This window comes from Mustela nivalis, assembly GCF_964662115.1.
Source record: "Mustela nivalis genome assembly, chromosome: 3".
Taxonomy (NCBI): Eukaryota; Metazoa; Chordata; class Mammalia; order Carnivora; family Mustelidae; genus Mustela; species Mustela nivalis.
The window spans coordinates 32,161,121-32,180,823 of NC_139022.1; the positions used below are offsets into that span (position 1 = coordinate 32,161,121).

Below are 19,703 nucleotides of genomic sequence, written 5' to 3' on the forward strand. Positions count from 1 at the left end.
GAAGGATTGCCAGCGGTAGCCAGCAACCACTGGGAGCTAGGAGACAGACATGCTACCATCTTCCCCACAACCCTGTGCTGACACCCAGCTGCAGTCGCCTGGCCTCCAGACTTCAAGACAATGAAGCTCTGGCAAGCCACTCAGTCTGTGGTACTTTGTTATAGCTAACTAATAGACTAGACATAAAACACACTACAAAGCTATTGTGATTAGATAACTCAAATAGACGCAGAGAACAGACCTCAGACACAGGTCCACCTTATGGACAAACGATCTAGGATCAAAATGGCACCACATATGAGAGTAAGAAGAGTGCACTAGTTTTGAAGTGGTGAACTAGATGGAGAAAGCCACACCTAGATCCATTGGTAAGGCTGTAAAATAAATTTAACTCTAAACATGGAAAACCTGTGTCAGGTTTATAAAACTAGCATAGAATGTCTTTGCCACCTAAGCTTGAGAAAGGGCTTCTTAAAATCCCCAAACCACAGCCCATAATCTGAAAAGTCAGCACATATGACTACACCAAAAATAAGGACTTAAGGATTCCAGAGAAAAGGGACACCTGGGTGGCTCAGTTGGTTAAGCATCTGCCTTTGGCTCAGGTCATGATCCCAGGGTCCTGGGACGAGTCCTGCATTGGGCTCCTTGCTCAGCAGGGATCCTGCTTCCCTTTCTGCCTGCTACTCTGCCTGCCTGTGTTCTCTTTCTGACAAATAAATAAATAAAATCTTAAAAAAAAAGGATTCCAGAGAAGAGAAGAGATCTACCATAGGTGAACCAGTAAGGGCCCAGTATTCATGGTATACATGTAATTACTGCTATCTCACAAGGACAAGGCAAGACAAAGAGAGGGTCTAAGATGGTGACATTGGAAGAACCTGAACTCTCCTCCTCCACAGACATACCAAACCCACATTTGCACCTGTAGTGACTCTCCCCTAAGAACTGAGGGCAGTCTCCACCCCAGCAGAGGGACCACGCAGAGAGGGATAGGAGAGGTAGAGAGACAGTGAGGATGGGAACCCACCGGGGCTGCTGCATGTGCACAGGATGGGATGGCACTGTGGGGCCTGTGTGCAGATGTGTCTGCCCTTGGGGCATGGGAAGAAGCTGTAGTTTAAAACGGCAACTAGACTGTGGGTGAACTAAACCAAGTGCATTTGCCAGGCGTGGGGGTAGTTGCTGGAATGTTTGCCTGGTAGGGAGGTGCTGGTGATGACCACTGTTGATGGACGCCCTCCACCTTGACAGCACAGACAGGAGCATGGTCTGGCCATTCTAGCCGGCCTGACACCTCAGTGAACCTCAGTTCCCTAGCTTTCATCAGCCCCAGGCATTCCCTTGAGGCAGCCCTCCCATCTGAGTCCACGCAAGCTCCAGCTGTCCCACCAAGGTGGACCCAGTGCAGCACACACTGGGAAACCCTGGATGGTGCCTACTATAGCTCCAGCTGTCTTGCCCACACAGCATGGGTGCAGAGCACCTTGGGACACTCCAGGCCCACACCTGCTTCAGCTCTACACAACCTGCCAGGACACCCGCTACCCACCCCAAGTCTGTGCCCACTTCAGGTATCCCACCAGGCCCTCTACCACATGTGAAGCACCTTGGGACCCCCGGCCTATACCCACATAAGTTCCAGCCATCCCACCAGGGCTTCCACTATGCAGAACACCCTGGGACTCACTAGCCTGCACCCCCTTCTCCAGCTGTTCTGCCAGGAACCCTCTGCTTTATGGAATACCTTGGGACCCCCTGGCCCCTGTCTCCCTCAGCTCCAGACTCCCATGAAGTGCCCTGGGAACCCCAGCATGTGCCTGCTACAGCTCCAGCTGAAGACACCAGGCATATGCAGACTACAGAGGGCACAGTCCTACACAGGCTACTCATTCCTTTAAGACTGGGAGAGGTAGCTGCTCTGCCTAATACACAGAAACAAGCACAGAAAGTCAAGCAAAATGAGGAAACAAAGGAATATATTCCAAATGAAAGAATAAGACAAAATTTATAGAAAGAACTAAATGAAATGAAGGTAAGTGATCCTCCTGAGAAAGAGTTCAAAGTCATGGTCATAAAGATGTTCACTGGACTTGACAAATGAGTGGATGAACTCAGTAAGAACTTCAACAAAGAGAAATTATAGAAAAGAATAAGAGTTGAAGAACATAAGAACTGAAATAAAAAATACACTAGAGAGAGGAAACAGCAGATTAAAGGATGCAGAAGGTCTGGATCAGAGATCTGGAAGACAGATGGAAAATGGAAAGCACCCAAGCTCATTAGCAAAAAGAAAAAAGAATCCCCCCCAAACAAAAAAAATTTTAAAAAAGAGGTTAGGTCAAGGAACATTTGGGACAGCATCAAGCATGCTAACATCCACAGTGTAGATATCCCAGAGGGAAAAGAGGGAGAGAAGGGGGCAGAAAACCCATCTGAAGAAGTAACAGCTGAAAACTTTCCTAACCTAACCTGGGGGAAGGAAGAGAACCCCAAACAAGCTCAAGCAATAGAGGTCCACACCATGATGCATAATAGTTAAAATGGCAAAGATGACAGAGAGCTATCTTAAAAGCAGCAAAAGAAAGGCAAATAGTTACATACAAGGGAAACCACATGAGGCCATCAGTGGATTTTTCAGCAGAAACTGCAGGCCAGAAGGGAGTGGCAGGATGCATCCAAAGCACTGAAAGGCAGAATCCTATACCAAGAGTACTCTATCTGGTGTGAGAGAGAAGGAGTTTTCCAGACAAACTGAAGTGAAAGGAGTTCATCATCCCTAAACCAGTCTCAAAAGAAACCAGTCTCACAAGAAATATTCTTTAGTGGAAAAGAAGAAGCCATAACTACACTAAGACAATTATGAAATGGAAATACTTTACTGGCAAAAGCAAACATAAAATAAAGGCAGGAGATCAATTACTTATAATGCTAGTAAAAAGAGTAAAAGACAAAACAGTACAATTATATTAAAAAGCAGTTAAGGAATACACAAAATAAAAAGATATAAAATATTACATCATATATAAAAAAAGGAGTAAAAATGTAGTACCTTTATTTATATATTTATTTTTAAGGATTTTGCTTATTTCTTTGACACAGAGAGAGAAAGAGCACAAGCAGGGAGAGAGGCAGAGGAAGAGGGAGATGCAGACTCCCCACTAAGCAGGAAGCCCAATGTGGGGCTCAATCCTAGGACCCAGGGATCATGACCTGAGCCAAAGGCAGATGCTGAGCCAACTGAGTCGTCCAGGTGCCCCAAAATGTAGTGCTTTTACAATGTGTTCAAATTTAACAGACCACCAATGTAATATAAACTGTTATATACTCAGAATGTTATACGTGAATCTCATGGTAACCACAAATCAAAAACCTACAACAGATATACATACAGAAAGTAAAAAGAAAGGAACCTAAGCACAACACTACAGAAAGCCATCAATCACAAGGGAAGAGAGCAAGAGAAGGAACAGAGAAGAACTATAAAACAACCAGACAATGAACAAAAAGGCAGTAGGTACACATACGTGTCAATAATTTTATTTTTCATTTTATTTATTTATTTATTTATGTAAGATTTTACTTATTTGAGAGAGAAACAGAGTGCACGTGCATGAGCAGAATGAGGAGTGACGGGCAGGGGGAGAAGCAGATTCCATAGTAGCAGGGATGCCTGACATGGGGCTTGATCTCAGGATCCTGGGATCATGACCTGAGCTGAGGCAGGTGCTTTACCAACTGAGCCAGCCACGCACCCCTTTATTTATTAAGTTTTATTTGTTTGAGAGAGAGGGAGCATGTGTGCATGTATGTGTGTGCAAATGTGCAAACCAGGAGAGGTGGAGGGAGAGACGGAGACTCTGCTGAGCAGGGAGAGTGACTTGGGGCTCCATCTCATGACCCTGAGAACATGGCCTGAGCAGAAATCAAGAGTTGGACACAACCAACTGAGCCACCCAAGTGCCCCATCTGTAGTAACTTTTAAATATTTTATTTGAGGGAGAGAGAACATGTGCTTGAGTGCATGCATGCAAGCAGGGGGGAGGAGTGGAGAGGGAGGGAGAGGGAAAGACTCTCCAGCAGACCCATTACAGGGACTGATCTCATGACCCTGAGATCATGACCTGAACTGAAACCAAGAGCCAGCTGCTCAACTGACTGAACCAGCCAGGCATTCTGTCAGTAGTAACTGTAAATGTTAAATGGCCTAAATGCTCCAATCAAAAGACACAGGGTAGCAGATGGATTAAAAAAACAAAATCCATTTATATGCTGCCTCCAAGAGACTCATTTCAGACCTAAAAACCTACAGACTGAAAGTGAAGGAAGTGAAGGAAGGGACAGGAAAACATTGCAGGCAAATGGAGGCAAACAAAAAACAAAACAAAACTGGGGTAGCAGTACCTATGTCAGACAAAACAGTATTATATAATGATAAAGGGATCAATCCAGCAAAAAAAAGTAACAATTGTAAATATCTGTGCAACAACACCAGAGCACCTAAATACATATGGCAGCTATTAACAGACATTAAGACAGAAACTGACAATGATACAATAGTAGGGGACTGTAACACCCCACTTACATCCAAGCATAAAATCTGTAAGGAAACAGAGGCTTTGAGTGACACAGTGGAGCAGATGGACTTAAGAGATCCACACAGAACATTCCATCCTAAAGCAGAATATGCATTCCCTCCTTGTACACATGGGACGTTTTCCAGGACAGATCACATGTTAGGCCACAAAAGGCATCTCAATAAATTTAAGAAAACTGAAATCTTATCAAGCATCTTTACTCACCACAACAGTATGTAACTTGAAGTCAATTACAAGGGAAAAGAACAACACACACAGAGAAGAAACACAAACATGTGGAAGCTAAACAACATGCTACTAAACAACAAATTGGTCAGCGAAAACGTCGAAGGAGAAATTTTAAAAAGTACCTGGAGACAAGTAAAAAGGGAAACACAATGGTCCAAAATCTCTGGGACACAGCAAGCAGTTGAAGTTTAGTGATACCTCCCTACAGAAAAGAAAAATCTCAAAGAAACAATCTAACCTTATACCTAAAGCAGCTAGAAAAAGAAAAGCAAAAGTCCAGAATCAGTTCAAGGAAGGAAGTAAGAGTAGATATAAATGAAATAGACTTAAAAAACAGTAGAAAAGAACACATGGAAACTGTTGTTTGAAAAGTTAAACAAAACTGATAAACTTTTACTCAGACTCATCAAGAAAAAGAGGACTCTTGGGGCACCTGGGTGGCTCAGTCAGGCTCCCTGCTTGGTGGGGAGGCTGCTTCTCCCTCTCCAGCTCCCCTGTGCTGGTGTTCCCTTCCTGTTATCTCTGTCATATATAAGTAAAATTAAAAAAAAAAAAAAAAAAGAGGGGCGCCTGGGTGACTCAGTAGGTTAAGTATTCTCTGCCTTCGGCTCAGGTCATGATCCTGGGGCCCTGGATGGAGCCCTGTGTCTCAGGATCTCTGCTCAGCGGGGAGCCTGCTCTGCGCCCCTGCCCCACCTACTTGTGATCTCTATCAAATAAATAAAATCTTAAAAAAAAAAAAAAAAAGAAAGAAAGGAAGAAAAAGCAAAAGAGGACTCAAATAAATCTATTCAGAAATGAGAGAGGAAAAGTAACAATCGACACCACAGAAATATGAAGGACTATAGAATATGCTATGAAAAATCATATGCTAATACACTGAACAATCTAAAAGAAAAGGGTAAATTCCCCAAATCCTATGATCTTCCAAGACTGAACCAGGAAGAAATAACCAGTTTCTAGTGGTGAAACTAAATTTGTAATAAAAAAAACTCCCAATGAACAAAAGTCCATGACCACTTGGCTCTACAGGGGAATTCTACCAAATATTTACTTATTTATTTATTTAAGATTTATAGATTTATTTATTTATTTATTTACTTGACAGAGAGAGAGAGGAAGGGAAGCAGGCTCCGTTCTGAGCAGAGAGCCCAATGTGGGACTTGATCCCAGGACTCTGAGATCATGACCTGAGCCGAAGGCAGCGGCTTAACCCACTGAGCCACCCAGGTGCCCTCTACCAAATATTTATTTAAACAGAGTTAATACTTAATCTTCTCAAACTATTCCAAAAAAACAGAAGAGGAAGGAAAACTTTCAAATTCATTCTATGAGGCCAGCAGGACCCTGATACCAAAACCAGAACAAAGGCACTACAGAGAAAACTACAGGTCAACGTCCCTGATGAAGACTGATGCAAGAATCCTCGACAAAATACTGGTGAACTGAATGCAATGATCCAAGAGAAGGATCACTCACCAGAGTCAAATGGTATTTATTCCATGATGCAGAGCTGGCCCAACATCTGCAAATCAATCAACATGATAAAACATATTAAAAAGATGAAGGATAAAAACCGTATGATCATCTTGATAGATGCAGAAAAAATACTTGACAAAATATAACATCCATTCGTGGTAAGAACTCTCAACAAAGTAGGTTCAGAGGGAATGGACCTCAACATCATAAAGGCCATATATGATAGACGCACAGTTAGCATCAGATGCAATGTGGAAACACTGAGAGCTTTTCCTTCATGATCAGGAACAAGACAAGGATGTCCACTCTCCCCACTTTTATTCAACATAGAGCTGGACATCCTAGCCACAGTAATCAGACAACAAAAAGAAATAAAAAGAATCCAAGTTTTTAAGAAAGAAGTAAAATTTTCACTATTTGCAAATACATGATACTTTAGACAGAAAACCTGAAAGACTTTACCAAAAAAATTTTAAAACAGATAAACGAATTCAGTAAGGTTGCGGATACAAAATTAATATACAGAAGTCTGTTGTATTTCTACACACTAATAACAATGTAGCACAAAAGAAAAATTAAGAAAAAAACCAACCCCATTTATAACTGCATCAAAAATAATAAAATATTGGGGTGCCTGGGTGGCTCAGTGGGTTAAAGCCTCTGCCTTCAGCTCAGGTCATGATCTCAGGGTCCTGGGATTGACCCCCACATCGGGCTCTCTGCTTGGCAGGGAGCCTGCTTCCTCTTTTCTCTCTGCCTGCCTCTCTGCTTATTGTGATTTCTGTCAAATAAATAAATAAAATCCTTAAAAAAAACCCAAAAGCGAACAAACAAAAAGCTAAAAATAAATTTTGCCAAGGGGGTGAAAGACCTACCCTGTGAAGACTATCAGGATATGAATGAAAAAAACTGAAGATGACAGAAAGACCATGCTCACAGGCCGGAAGAATTAACATGATATTCGTACAAAAACAGATACCTAGACCGATGAAAAAGGATGAGAGCCCAGAAGTAAACCTAAGCTCATATGGTCAATTAATCTACCACAAGGAGGCAAGAATACACAACGGGGAAAAGACAGTCTCTTCAACAAATGCTGTTGAGAAAACTGGACAGCCACATGGAAAAGAATGAAACTGGACCACTTTCATACACCACACATACAAAAAACTCAATATGGATTAAAGACCTAAATGAGACCCCAAACCATAAAAATCCTAAAAGAAAGCACAGATTGCAATCTCCTGGGACAATGGCCTTAGCAACGTGTTTCTGGCAAGGGAAACAAAAGTAAAAATAAACTATTGGGACAATATCAAACTTAAAAATTTTTGCATACTGAAGGAAACCATCAACAAAATGAAATGGTAACCTCCGGAATGGGAGAAGACATTTGTAAATGACATGTCTGATAAGGGGTTAGTATCCAAAATATACACAGAACTCCTACAATAAACCACAGCAAAAAGTACTCTGATTAAAGATGGACAGAGGACCTGAATAGGCGTTTTCCTATGGAAGACATCCAGATGGCCAACAGACTTGTGAAAAGATGCTCGTCACTCACCAGCAGGGAAATGGAAATCAAAACCACAGTGAGGTGTCGGTGGACACTGGTGACAAAGGCTAGTGTGGGAAAGACAGGAAATAACAAGTGCTGGTAGAAGACATGGTCTCAGTTTGCTGGCCTGGAGGCTGCATTAAGGATCAGTCACAGGTTTCTTCTGGCCTGACTCATGGATTCTTTGATAATAAAGTTCCCTCAGTCATTGTCTTTGGCTTATCTCCCCTCAACCCATGTGACCAGTTTATTGCTTCATTTATTTAACACAGTTCTTGTGCCTGTCTCATTGCACAGTTGGGGGGAATGTACATTGGTGTAGCCACTGTGGAAAATAGACTGGAGGTTCCTTAAAAAAAAAAAAAAGTAAAAATAGAAATATTTTATGATCCAGTAATTTCACTGAAACAAGTGAAAATATGAATTCAAAAAGATATGTGCACCCCTATATTTACTACAGCATTATTTCCAAAGGGCCAAGATATGGAAGCAGCCCAAGTGTCCATCGACAGATGAATGGATAAAGAAGATGTGGGGTATACACACAATGGAGTATTACTTAGCCACAGAAAAGAATGGGATCTTGCCATTTGCAATGACACCGATGGATCTAGAGGGTAACATGCTTAGTGAAATAAGTCACAAGTGAAAGACAAAAACTATCTGATTTCACTTATCTGTGAAATCCAGAACATAAAGCAAACCAGAAAAAGACTCAAGAATAGAGAGAACAAACTAGAGCGGCAGCAGATGGAAGAAATAGGTGAAGGGGATTAGGACGTAAAATTTCCACTTAAAAATTAAGTCAGTCACAGGAATGAAAAATATAGCATAGGTAATAAAGTCAACAATACTGTAATCACATTGTATGGTGACAGATGTATGGTGTCTGCACTTACTGTGATGAGCTCTGTGTAACAGAACTGGATTCACTAATGTTGTACACCTGCAACTAATGCCAACTGTACTTCAATTTAAAAAAGAAAACAAGGATGGTGGGCCTGGGTGGCTCAGTTGGTTAAGCGTCTGCCTTCAGCTGGGGTCATGGTATCAGGGTCCTGGAATCGAGACCTGTATCGGGCTCCCTGCTCAGCGGGGAGTCTGCTTCTCCCTCTCCTGCTGCTTGTGCTTTCTCTAATAAACAAATAAAATCTTAAAAAAAAAAAAAAAAGAGGACAAAAACATGAACAGGCAAGAACAGGAAACACGAAAGGCTAACAAACATACGAAGGGATGTTGCTGACACTCACTAGGCCAACCAGTGCACATAAAACAAGCGCACTCAGAATACAGATGTCAGCAGACAGCACTGAAGGGGGCAGCGTGTGCTGGTGCAGCCCTCCCGGAAAGAGAAGTGGCTGGGCTTTCACAAATCAAGGACACAAAAGGAGGGTCTGTCCAGCAGGTACTCCAGCTTCTGTCTGGCAGAGAGACTCTCCTGAATCCCCGGGGAGGTGCGGGAGGATGTGTAAACCAGCTGCCACGGGGGTGTTTGTGCTGTGTGCTGGTGGAGTGGCAGGAACAGTGTCCCCCACAGGGGAGGGATGACCCCAAACCCCAGGACTAACCATTTCGAAGCCCAAATCAGGTACACCCCCGGCTATGCGGACCTCTGAGGGGGAAAAAAGAAAGAGAAGAGAGCCATTCACAAGACCAAGATGATACACATTTTGGAATGACAAATATCCATACAAAAATAAACACTTTACAACATGAGCCCAGAGGAACAAGGATGGGAGCAGGCATGAGGAGAAAAAAAAAACAAGGGACGTTTTATGACATTGGACCCCACACTGAGGGGCACTCTTGAAGCCCCTGTGCCAAGAGAAGTCCTGTATGTAGCAAGGCAGTCCAGGGCTGGGCACCGTCAGAGCAGGGGTGACAATCATGGCGAACAATAAGCAGAATTACTTGCCCAAGACTGGATTTGGAACCACACCAACCACGCCAGGGCCCCGGGGGCTATGGCTGTAAAGAGCCGGAGTGCTGCTGTGGGGGCCGTGACCGAGGGGGCTGTAGAGTGCAAGGGCAGGGGCCTGGCCAGGTTAGGAAAGCCACCTGCTGCTTCTGCGCCCAGAAGTGAGAGAAACTGGCAAGTGAGCCCCGGAGGGCCCACGGCATCCTGCAGAAGAGGTCGGGGGTGCGGGAAAGCCCTCTGCGGGCTGCTGAGCAGCTGGCTGGCCACTGATGTGAGGGAGTGGGTGGGAGAGGCTGAGGCAGGCACGAGAACTGGGTTTAGTAAATGGGACAGTGAACTGTGGGCACTGACACACAGACCAAGGACAAACACACACACACAATGACCGAGGGGACTGCATTGTCAAATAAAACCAGTCAGGCCTGAAGAACATCTGCAACCGTTTGATCCTTAAGAAAATCTCCAGGTCAGCAAACTGACACCAGGAAGGAGCTGGCCACAACAGCCATGCTCCCACCAGGAAGTCCCCAACCCCAAGAGCCCGCTTCCCAAGGCCACGGGGACGGCAGACCTCTCAGGGACCATGGAAGTCCGCAGACAAGTTCTTCAATCCACAGAAGAAGGGTAGTCAGAGAGGCTAACGCCTCTGGCGCCTTGGCTAGCCTTCATGGCTCCTGCCCAGAGATGTAGTGAGCGCCATGGCCGGCTGGGGTCTGCCTTGCGTGTCCCTCGTTTCCCTTTGCAAACAGGCATTTGGCAAACCTGTTTTGTCTCTCCCATTTTATGCTGGGCAGGATGGGTTAACATGAAAGACAGTTGGTCTTGTGGTTTAAACAGGCCTTATGGGCTCCGTGGAGAGTGCTGCCCAACACGCAGGGGCTGCGGACAATGAGAACTCCGGGACTGAACCGGACTTCCAGGAGATCGGTGGGGCTGATGGGGTAGCGACAACCCCGTCTATTAACCCATATGTTCCCCTTCGTTGGGCTGGCAGCCCAGAAACGCCAGCCCTAGGCTCCTCTCGCCGCCACGCCTGGCCATGCCGCCTCACGTTGCCCTTTGCTGTGGAATCGAACGTAATGTGTTTAACTTCTCTCTCACTGTCTGGGAGGAAATCCTGCCTCTGGAATTTTTGTTTTTCTCTCCCCTTCCACTGGCAAGAATGGCATTGATCAGAGTGGCCTGGGTCCCTGAGGGACTGTGGGGAGGAAAAGTGCTGGTCTGTAATGATCTGTTTTAGGGTCTGCTAAATTATTATGGCAGGATGGCTTCCCCTAACATGCATTAAGATTATGTTTACAGGGGGCGCCTGGGTGGCTCAGTGGGTTAAAGCCTCTGCCTTCGGCTCAGGTCATGGTCTCAGGGTCCTGGGATCGAGCACCGCATCAGGCTCTCTGCTCAGCGGGGAGCCTGCTTCCTCCTCTCTCTCTCTCTCTGCCTGCCTCTCTGACTACTTCTGATCTGTCAAATAAAGAAAAATCTTAAAAAAAAAAAAAAAAAAGATTACGTTTACAGGGCACCTGGGTGGCTCAGTGGGTTAAGCCGCTGCCTTCGGCTCAGGTCATGATCTCAGGGATCTAGCTCCACATCGGGCTTTCTGCTCAGCAGGGAGCCTGCTTCCTCCTTTCTCTCTGCCTGCCTCTCTGCCTGTTTGTGATCTCTCTCTGTCAAATGAATAAATAAAATCTTAAAAAAAAAAAATTACGTTTATAGATGGACCCAAAGCAGAAGAAAACATGAATAAATTAAAAAAGAGAATGTGTTGGGAAGGAAAACAGTGAGGCTATTTTCCACTTTCTCCCTACACTTTAATTTCTAACTGCTGCTATTATGATAATGTCGGTTACACAACAGTTTAAAAACAGCCGGACAAAAGAACACGCGTGTCCGCCCTCACACCATTTCTCACACAGATGCATGACAGCTAAGGAAGAGGAAGTAGGATAGTCTGGGCATTAAAAACAGAAAACAGAATTTCAAAAGAAGAAAAGTTTTGAGAAGGTCTTGGGTGCTGCCATAGCTTCTTGGCAAGAAAGCTTTGCGATTTTTTATTTTAAATATTTTTTCTTCATGATGGAGACTGGGAGAGAGTGCACACAGGAGCAGGGGGAGGGGTAGAGGGAGAAGGAGAAGCAGACTCCCCATTGAGCAGAGAGCCCTGATGGGGAACTCGATCCCAGGACCCTGATTTGAGCCACCCAGGTGCCCAAGGTATGTGACCTCAGATGTTAGCTTCAAACTGTGGCATGACTGTTTCTTTCTGGGCTAGCTCCCCTGGACCACTCCAACATGACAGGAGACATGGCAAGCTGTGCGGCTGGAGACTCCGCAAGATGAGTGTCACAGCCAAGTTTGAAAAGACAATACTAACTTATATCACTCCATACTCCATTTCTCCAACTCCTGGGGGCAGGGAGTTAGTCACTGAAGCAGAGGCCACAGACACTGGGGAGACAGCGAAGGGAACAATAAGTCGAGACTGGGTTTGGATTCAGAAGGCACAGTTGCGTTGTCAGCTCTACTTAGGGGCTGGGCCAGCCCCAGCATGTAATGCAGTCAGGGGGTTCTGCCTCGTTACTTACATTTCCCCCATGTTATACATTTTTCTCGTAGACTGCTGGGAGGCTCAAATAAAATAAGCACAGGAACGTGTGACAGGGCCTAGGGCCTAGGGCCTAGGCCTGCCTCATGTGAGTGCCTCACAGATGTGTCCTCTTTCTCCTGAAGGAAGAATGGGGACAGACTGAGAGGCAGCCTGCAACAAGCAGCAGGAAACCAGGCTGTGGGACACAAAGCTAACTCCCACCTGAACTTTGTGGAACATCTGTAAATTAATCGCTTTGACTTCTTCCAGCTGCTGGCGGAGGGCAACCAGGGTGTCCTGCTTCTCATGGGTGTCCTTTTCGAGCAGCTTCATGGCAATTTCCATTTCTGTCTTCATTCCAATCTGTAACTCCAGTTCTTTTTCTAGTTCCTTAAGAAGGTATTAATAAGGAAAGTATTACTGAAACAGCCGCAGAGATGTGTTTACCTGGGGCTGTGTCCTGGGCAGTGCCAGAAATAAAAAACCGAAGTCAGAATAGGTTAGCAAGATTCAGCAGAGTTTGTCTGGAAAGGACTAGATTAAGTTTTTCCCTTTTTCTCATTGTATAATGAATACTGGCTCTGTGTGTCAGAAAGCTGGTAGGTGGCACTCAGCCTCACACTGCAGCAACCATGTTCTTTAAGCCTGAAGACCAGAACGTGGAGACTGAAAGAATGTCTGCTCAGCAATGTGACACTGCCATATGAGTTTTTGTAATGGGATGCTAGATTATGGCAACAGGGGTGTGACCATATTGAACCAGTTCCATCTTGGATAACTCAGGACACGTCTCCACATTGGTGCAAAGAAGCAAAGAAACAAAGCAGGCCCCAAAGCTGGGTCTAATAAAAAAACACTGGCTGGGGTGCCTGGGTGCCTGGCTGGCACCCTTGCCTCTTGATCTCAGGGTTTAAGTTCAAGCTCTACGATGGGTGTAGAGCCTACTTAACACACACACAAAAAACCAAATCACTGGTCACTGGCATGCAGACTGGGTAGAAAGAAAAAGACCAGATGTTGTGGATGAGGGAGTTGTACTGGCAAAGCAACCATGAATCTGATCTCATGGTGAACTCTGACAAAGGTTTATAGAGATGGAAAAAACTCAGAGCTTAGTAGTAACCCTTTACAAAATTTTTTTTTTTAAAAAGATTTTATTTATTTGACAGGGTGAGAACACAAGCAGGGAGAGTATGAGAGGAAGAGGGAGAAGCAGGCTCCCAGCTGAGCAGGAAGACTGATGAGGGACTCCATCCCAGGACTCTGATATCATGACCTGAACTGAAGGCAAGCACTTAACAGTGAACCACCCAGATGCCCCCCAAAACGCATTTGTTTTTAAAAGTAGATCAGGGAACGTGTTTGAAACACACCAACAAAGAACCTGGCAGGCTACCAGGGAATACCTTCTCAACACACTCTGTCCTGCATACTCACCAAACGGACTTTCTTCTCTTCTTTTAGCTGCTTCCACACATCGCTATACATTTCATCCAGACCTTGCCGAGTTTGCTTGTAAGTTTCCAGCTCAACTTTCGTGTCTTGTTTTGTTATCTGTGGATAACAAAAGGAATGGTTTGTTTATGGAAGTGAGCTAACTACAAACTATTTTAAAATACACCACTGGGATGCCCAGCTGGCTCAGTCCGTAGAGTGTTCATGACCCTTCATCTCAGGGTCATGAGTTCAAAGCCCCACCCTGGGCATGGAGCCTACTTAAACTAAGAGGAAAAAAAAATATTTTTAATGTCACAATTTTTAAAGATGTAGGATAATTTCTATTTTTTAGGCATAATAGAAAAAGGTTAAAAGATATTCCAAAAATACCTTTGAACTTGAAAGACGGAAGCAAGTCACCAGACTTTTGAAAGCTGGATTCGGAAAACAATTTCCATTTAATTTTCTTTAAAGCAGAGCTGTTGTTCTCAGTGGGAAAGGCCCCCATTCAGTGATCTGGAGATGAACCAGATACGGTCTCTCCGTGCTCTCAGGTCATCAGGTAGGACAGCTGCCGGCCAGCAGCTCTGCAGCACAGGAAAGGGGTTCTCTCTATCGCAGGGAGGTGCAAGCATCTGCGGCGTCCGGGGTGGCATCCCACAGTGGCCCCGGGGACCCGCGAGGGGGAGGGCGGACGCAGCGGCACCAAACGCCGCAGCGGTGCACTACGTGCGGCCTGCGTCACTGCCGCGCAGGGGGCTCGAGGTCCATCAGGGACGCATACGCGCGAGCGTGCCTGCGTGCGGCCTACGTGCGTGCGTGCGTCGTGCCCCCCCGCCGCCCCCCCAGTGAGGCCAGCGTCTCGTCTCACCTCCACGCTCTTCTCACTTCTTTCGCGAATTAACTCGTTTTGTTCTCTCAATTGTTGCTGCTCTTCTTGAAGCGAACAGATCCGGTCTGTCGCAGCTGAAAGCTGGTAAAGAAAGATGTTTATGTTTCTCGACATCAGCACTACTCTTACCGCTCAAATTTAAAAGCTGACGTCCGGCACCTTCGCCAGTGACGATGGATTTCCACGTATCTGATACCTTGTTTCTCGTTTCAGTTCTGGGTTTTGGATAGGTAACGCACGGACATAGTTTTGAAAACACGAGAGCAAACTAGTTCAAGGCAAACATTCGCGGACACAAATTGACAGACGCTTGAATGTCCAACCCTGGAGAAGTGGTTTAAGGAATGGCAGTAGGGGCATCAGACGAACACGTAGTTCCTAGAATGTCTGCAGAGGCTTTTAACGACCAGAGAACATACTTAGGGAAGAACAGCGGGAGGGGAAAAACGTGGGTTATGGAGGGTGTTCTCACCTCTAATTAAAAAAAAAAAAAAAAAAAAAAAAAAATCCCCTAGGTGAAAAACGCCTAGGAAAATTTGGGGCCTACATAAACACCAATGATGAAAGTGGTCACAGTAGCTCTCACTTAGCAAAGGGATTGTGGGCTTTTGTTCTGATTCTTGGTTCTTTTCAGTTTTGCCAGCCATTAAGCAAAAGGATATTTGATCCCCGAAGGGAGAGTGAAAACCTTCTCGGGGAGGAATCAGAAGACAGGCCCTGGAGAGCCTCTTCCTGTCCTTGAGTGAGTTCCCATAGTTTAGGGCAAAGTGTATTGGAACAGGATGCCTAGGGAGAGGCAGGCAGAGGCGTGAGCACACCCACCAACCTCTCCTTATCCAGCCTCCCAACACAGCCTGGCGAGAGAAGGGCAGGCTGGGGAAGGGGTAAGAAGAGGGACACTTGGCGGTGCTCTTGGCATCACTCACCAAAGCGGGGGAGGGCCTGAAGCACCCAACTCCTTGCTCGCCTTCCTCAAAAGCATCTAAGTCAAAGAGGTCTAGGAACCCATGACTGGGGCTTCTAACCATGAACTGCTGCACCCAAATAAGGAACTTCATGGCTCTAGGAGGTGCTAGTTGCTACAAGGGGAAGAAGCAGGCAAAAGCCAGATGCTAATTTCCATCCGCTCTCTGAAAACGGAGAGCACACCCTGAAGAGGGACTTTTCTCTAAAGCAGGTTTTCTATTAAAACGGTTGGCCTTTGAAGAAAAAAATAACCCAGTTGTTTAGTTTCAAAAGCTAAAATCAGACCTTCACTGAAAGTATGCCACCTAGCCAGGGACAGCAAAGAATCAATCTGTTTGATCTAAAATCAACTGATGTCTCCACACGCCAAGTGTTGTATTAGGCAAATTTACAGAATACTAATCTAATTTCTACAGCACTGTGAGGTATGGGTTATCATCCAATCTGGAGATGAGAACTGTGAGTCCAAAGACCTGCCTACCTAAACTGAGGCCCAGAGGCCCACCCACCCCAGGGAAACGTGGGTCCTCTAATTCTAAGTGTGGTGAAGCTGCTCCCGGGAAGCCCATCTATGAAGGCCACCTCTGAATTTCCTTCTCTCACACAAATCTGACCTCCTCTCCTTAAAGCTTTTCAGGGCTGGCCCCATGGGAGAGAGCAGTTAGTTTAAAGTGAGACTTAAACTGGGCCCTCCATACAAAAGCATGCTCTGTGTCTCTCTTTTGGCCGTAACCTGCCTCCACACCGAGGTGGGGGGGGGTCACACCTTGGCCCCTATCACAGCCCTCTTCCTCCCCAGGGAGACCTGGTGGGGAGGCCCGAGCAGCCAGGGACCGCTACCTGTGGAAAGCCTCAGAAAGGCTGAGCAACCCCCCTCCTGCTAACAGGAGACAAGATGTGTCCACCAAGGAGACTGCCGGGCAGCTGGCAGCAAGCTTTCTTCCTCGGCCTCAGCCCTCCTTCTTCCTGTCCTTTCATTCTCTCTCTTCCTAGTGAGAAAGCAGAGAAAGACCACACTGTGGGGAGACTGGTTCCATACTCCTGAGAGGCCGAAACACAGAAGGGGTGGGCGAGGGTTACTTTTACCTCATAACGGTCTGTGCCTTCTGGGCAGCAGGGGGACAGACTACATTAGAGGAAGGTGGGTAAAGAGGAAGAGAAAAGCATCTTCACCTTAGGAGCTGGGCTTTCCCAAGGAGGCCTGGTCTTCCCCGGGTGCACTGTGCAGTGGTGAAACCTAAGTCACTTAGAACTGGATCATGATTGGCTGCCTTGGCTATAGGAAGCGCCGGCAGGGCTGAACACAGACATTCTGAGGATGCAGAACTCTGAGAACACTGACCCCCCGTGCAGTTCAACCCGAGCTTAGCAATCCCATTCCGACCAGCGAGAAGCTCTGGTCAGATACACCAACCATACCATCTCTGCACCTCGGGCCACTCTGTTCTAAGAACTTCAGAAAGTTACAAACCTCTTCTTGAAGTTTTGAATTCGTCTTTTCCAAGCCATCTATCTTGCTTTGAAGATCCCCAACTGTGCAGCTAGAGAAAACAACACATTAAGTAACAGTGAGCTTATAAAGGTTGTCTCCCCAGCCTGTGAACAATAACAGATTCCTAGGTTTCCTGTGCAGTGGATGGAAAGCCGAGGGTCTCCAATGAACTGAGACGAGAATTCTAAATATGTATGTATGTGTGTGTGTGTATACATTTACTGAAAAGGCTTCAATGTCTTTCCCCCAAAATATGCTATCCATTTCTTTTTTAGCCAGTTGGAAAGGAAACAGATTTTTTTTTCCCTAACAGGATAGATGGGAACCAAAATGTGCCAGTGGTCATTTATCTAGATCATTATCTGTAACAAGATATTGGTACTCTGGGGTTATAGGATCAAATGAGGTTTTTAAATTGTTTTTATACTTTGCTTCATTTTTCAAATGCTCTAAGTAATCTGTACTACCTTCCTACTGAAAAACATGTCAAACAATAAAAACAATGGCAACAATAACAAGCACAGTAACTTCCTCTCTGGACCATGTGCCAGGCCCTGTTTGTTTTAAGCATTTCAGTTCCATCAACTCATGTGACCCTCCCCATAATTCTGTGAGTAACTCTCACTGTTACCTGTTTCATAGATGATGAAACCATAACTTTACATTGGAAAACTCACTCATGTTTATTCCCCACTGGTGGGGCAGCGGGATCTGAACCTAGGTGGTCTGGCTCTAGGCCCTGCTGCCCCTAACTGGTGCCTTTTGCCACTGAGGCAAGGACAAAGAAACAAACCCCGGGAGACTTGTGAACCAAGGTTCAAGGATTGCGAGGGGTGGGTGGCATGGTGAGAAAATTATACAACGACACAAAGCAGAAAAAGGGAACACAAAAGATATGGAGGTAATTACAAGGTTTTTGTTTTTGTTTTAAGTGGGTGCCACACCCAGGGTGAAACCCAGTGTGGGGCTTGAAGTCAGGACTTGAGATTGAGACTTGATCCAAGATCAGGCATCAGATGCTTAACCAACTGAGCCACACAGGCTCCTTGAGAACTACAAATTTTGAAAGTATACCACTTTCAGTTCTACTCCAACTATCTAACTTAGAAAATGTCACTAAAATTTATACATTTCTTAGAAAATATAGATGACCAAAAGAGAGATATCCTCCAGAAGGAAAAAATCTAAACAACTTAGGAAAAATTGAAAAGCTGAAAAGCAAAGTACTGCCTCAACAAAGGCTTTGAGCTTCACATTTTCTTTCCTTTTTTTTTTAGTAATTCCTACGCCCAACAAAGGGCTTGAACTCAAAACCCTAGGATCGAGAGTCCCATCTTCCACTGACTGAGCCAGCTAGGCATCCCAAGCTTCATGTTTTCAAGGAGCAAAGAATGCTCATGAACCAGAACTAATTCATTTTCTGAAGCTGCTTAACCCTGACACCACAATGGAGAGGAATAAACCGGAGAACGATTAGATCAGTTTACATATTAAAAAATGATTATTAAGTCTATAATTCAGGGTGCGCTTGGGTGGCTCATATGGTTAAATGTCTACCTCCAGCTCAGGTCAGGGCCCCAGGGTCCTGGGATCAAGTCCTGCTCAGCCAGGTGTCCGTTTCTCCCTCTCCCTTTGCCCTTCCCCCTGCTCATGCTCTCTCTCAAATGAAAAAAATCTTTAAAAAGTAAAACAAAATACAACTACAATCAAGTAGGGTTTATCCCTGTGATATAGAAATGGCTCAATATGAAGATTTCTACTAATAAATACATCCCATCAACAGGTTAAGGGATAAAAGTCATGATTGCCTCAATGAAGCAGAGGGCACTCGATAAAATCTGACACCTGTTCCCTATAAAAATGCTCAATAAATAAGAATCTATCAAGAACGTCTCGCAATAGCAGCCAACATACACCTAAGGAGAACCTGGAGCAGTCTCCCCATATGGCAACACTGTGCCAGCTCCTTCAGCTGTCTCACTGGCGCTTGGGGCCAGAGGGGCCACTCCTGTGAAGCGGGGCCAACATGTACCACACACCCTCAGAGGGGATTCAGAGACACAGAGAACAACAGGTCTCCCAAACCCCTGAATCAGAATCTGCCCGCTCCCCACCACCACCACCACCGCCATTGGCTAGTGCTTCAGGAAACACAGCAGCAGCTTTCCAATTAAAATGAAAAAAAAAAAAAAAAAAAAATCAAAGTACAAGACGCCTGCTTTTTGCTACCAAATTATCATCAAAAGTCTAGCCCTGAAGGTTTTTTCAACCCTTTTATCCTGCCCTGGCACCTCAGAGGGATGTGTGCTGATTGCCAGCTGGAACAGGGCTTCCCGTGGCTGTGACTTCCAACCAGGTGGCTGAGGGGTGAGGGGTTGAGATTCAAGGTATAATTTGGTTGCTTTCTACATTGTCTAACCACATAAAACAAAGAACCCAAGAATTCCCAAAGCTCCTTATCGAGAAATCATACTTCCCCACTCTGCGTACATAAGCGTGATAACCTTCTTTCTTGGTTTGGCAAAAGCATCAGTAATGAATATATGGC

The 19,703-nt window shown here is 45.3% G+C and overlaps 1 protein-coding gene across 3 annotated transcripts in view; it reads right to left on the bottom strand.

Moving 5' to 3' along the window:
* RUFY1 (RUN and FYVE domain containing 1) overlaps positions 1-19,703 on the bottom strand; it is a 68,317-nt gene that overhangs the window by 17,665 nt on the left and 30,949 nt on the right. For 2 of the 3 annotated variants that reach the window (XM_082723566.1, XM_082723565.1), the window contains exons 8-11: positions 17,135-17,204; positions 14,677-14,778; positions 13,806-13,922; positions 12,591-12,758 (exon numbers count right to left, since the gene is read on the bottom strand). In XM_082723566.1, coding sequence (XP_082579692.1) covers positions 12,591-12,758; positions 13,806-13,922; positions 14,677-14,778; positions 17,135-17,204 — 457 coding nt within the window. The remainder of the gene's footprint in view (positions 1-12,590; positions 12,759-13,805; positions 13,923-14,676; positions 14,779-17,134; positions 17,205-19,703) is intronic. The other variant, XM_082723567.1, reaches the window with a different exon arrangement.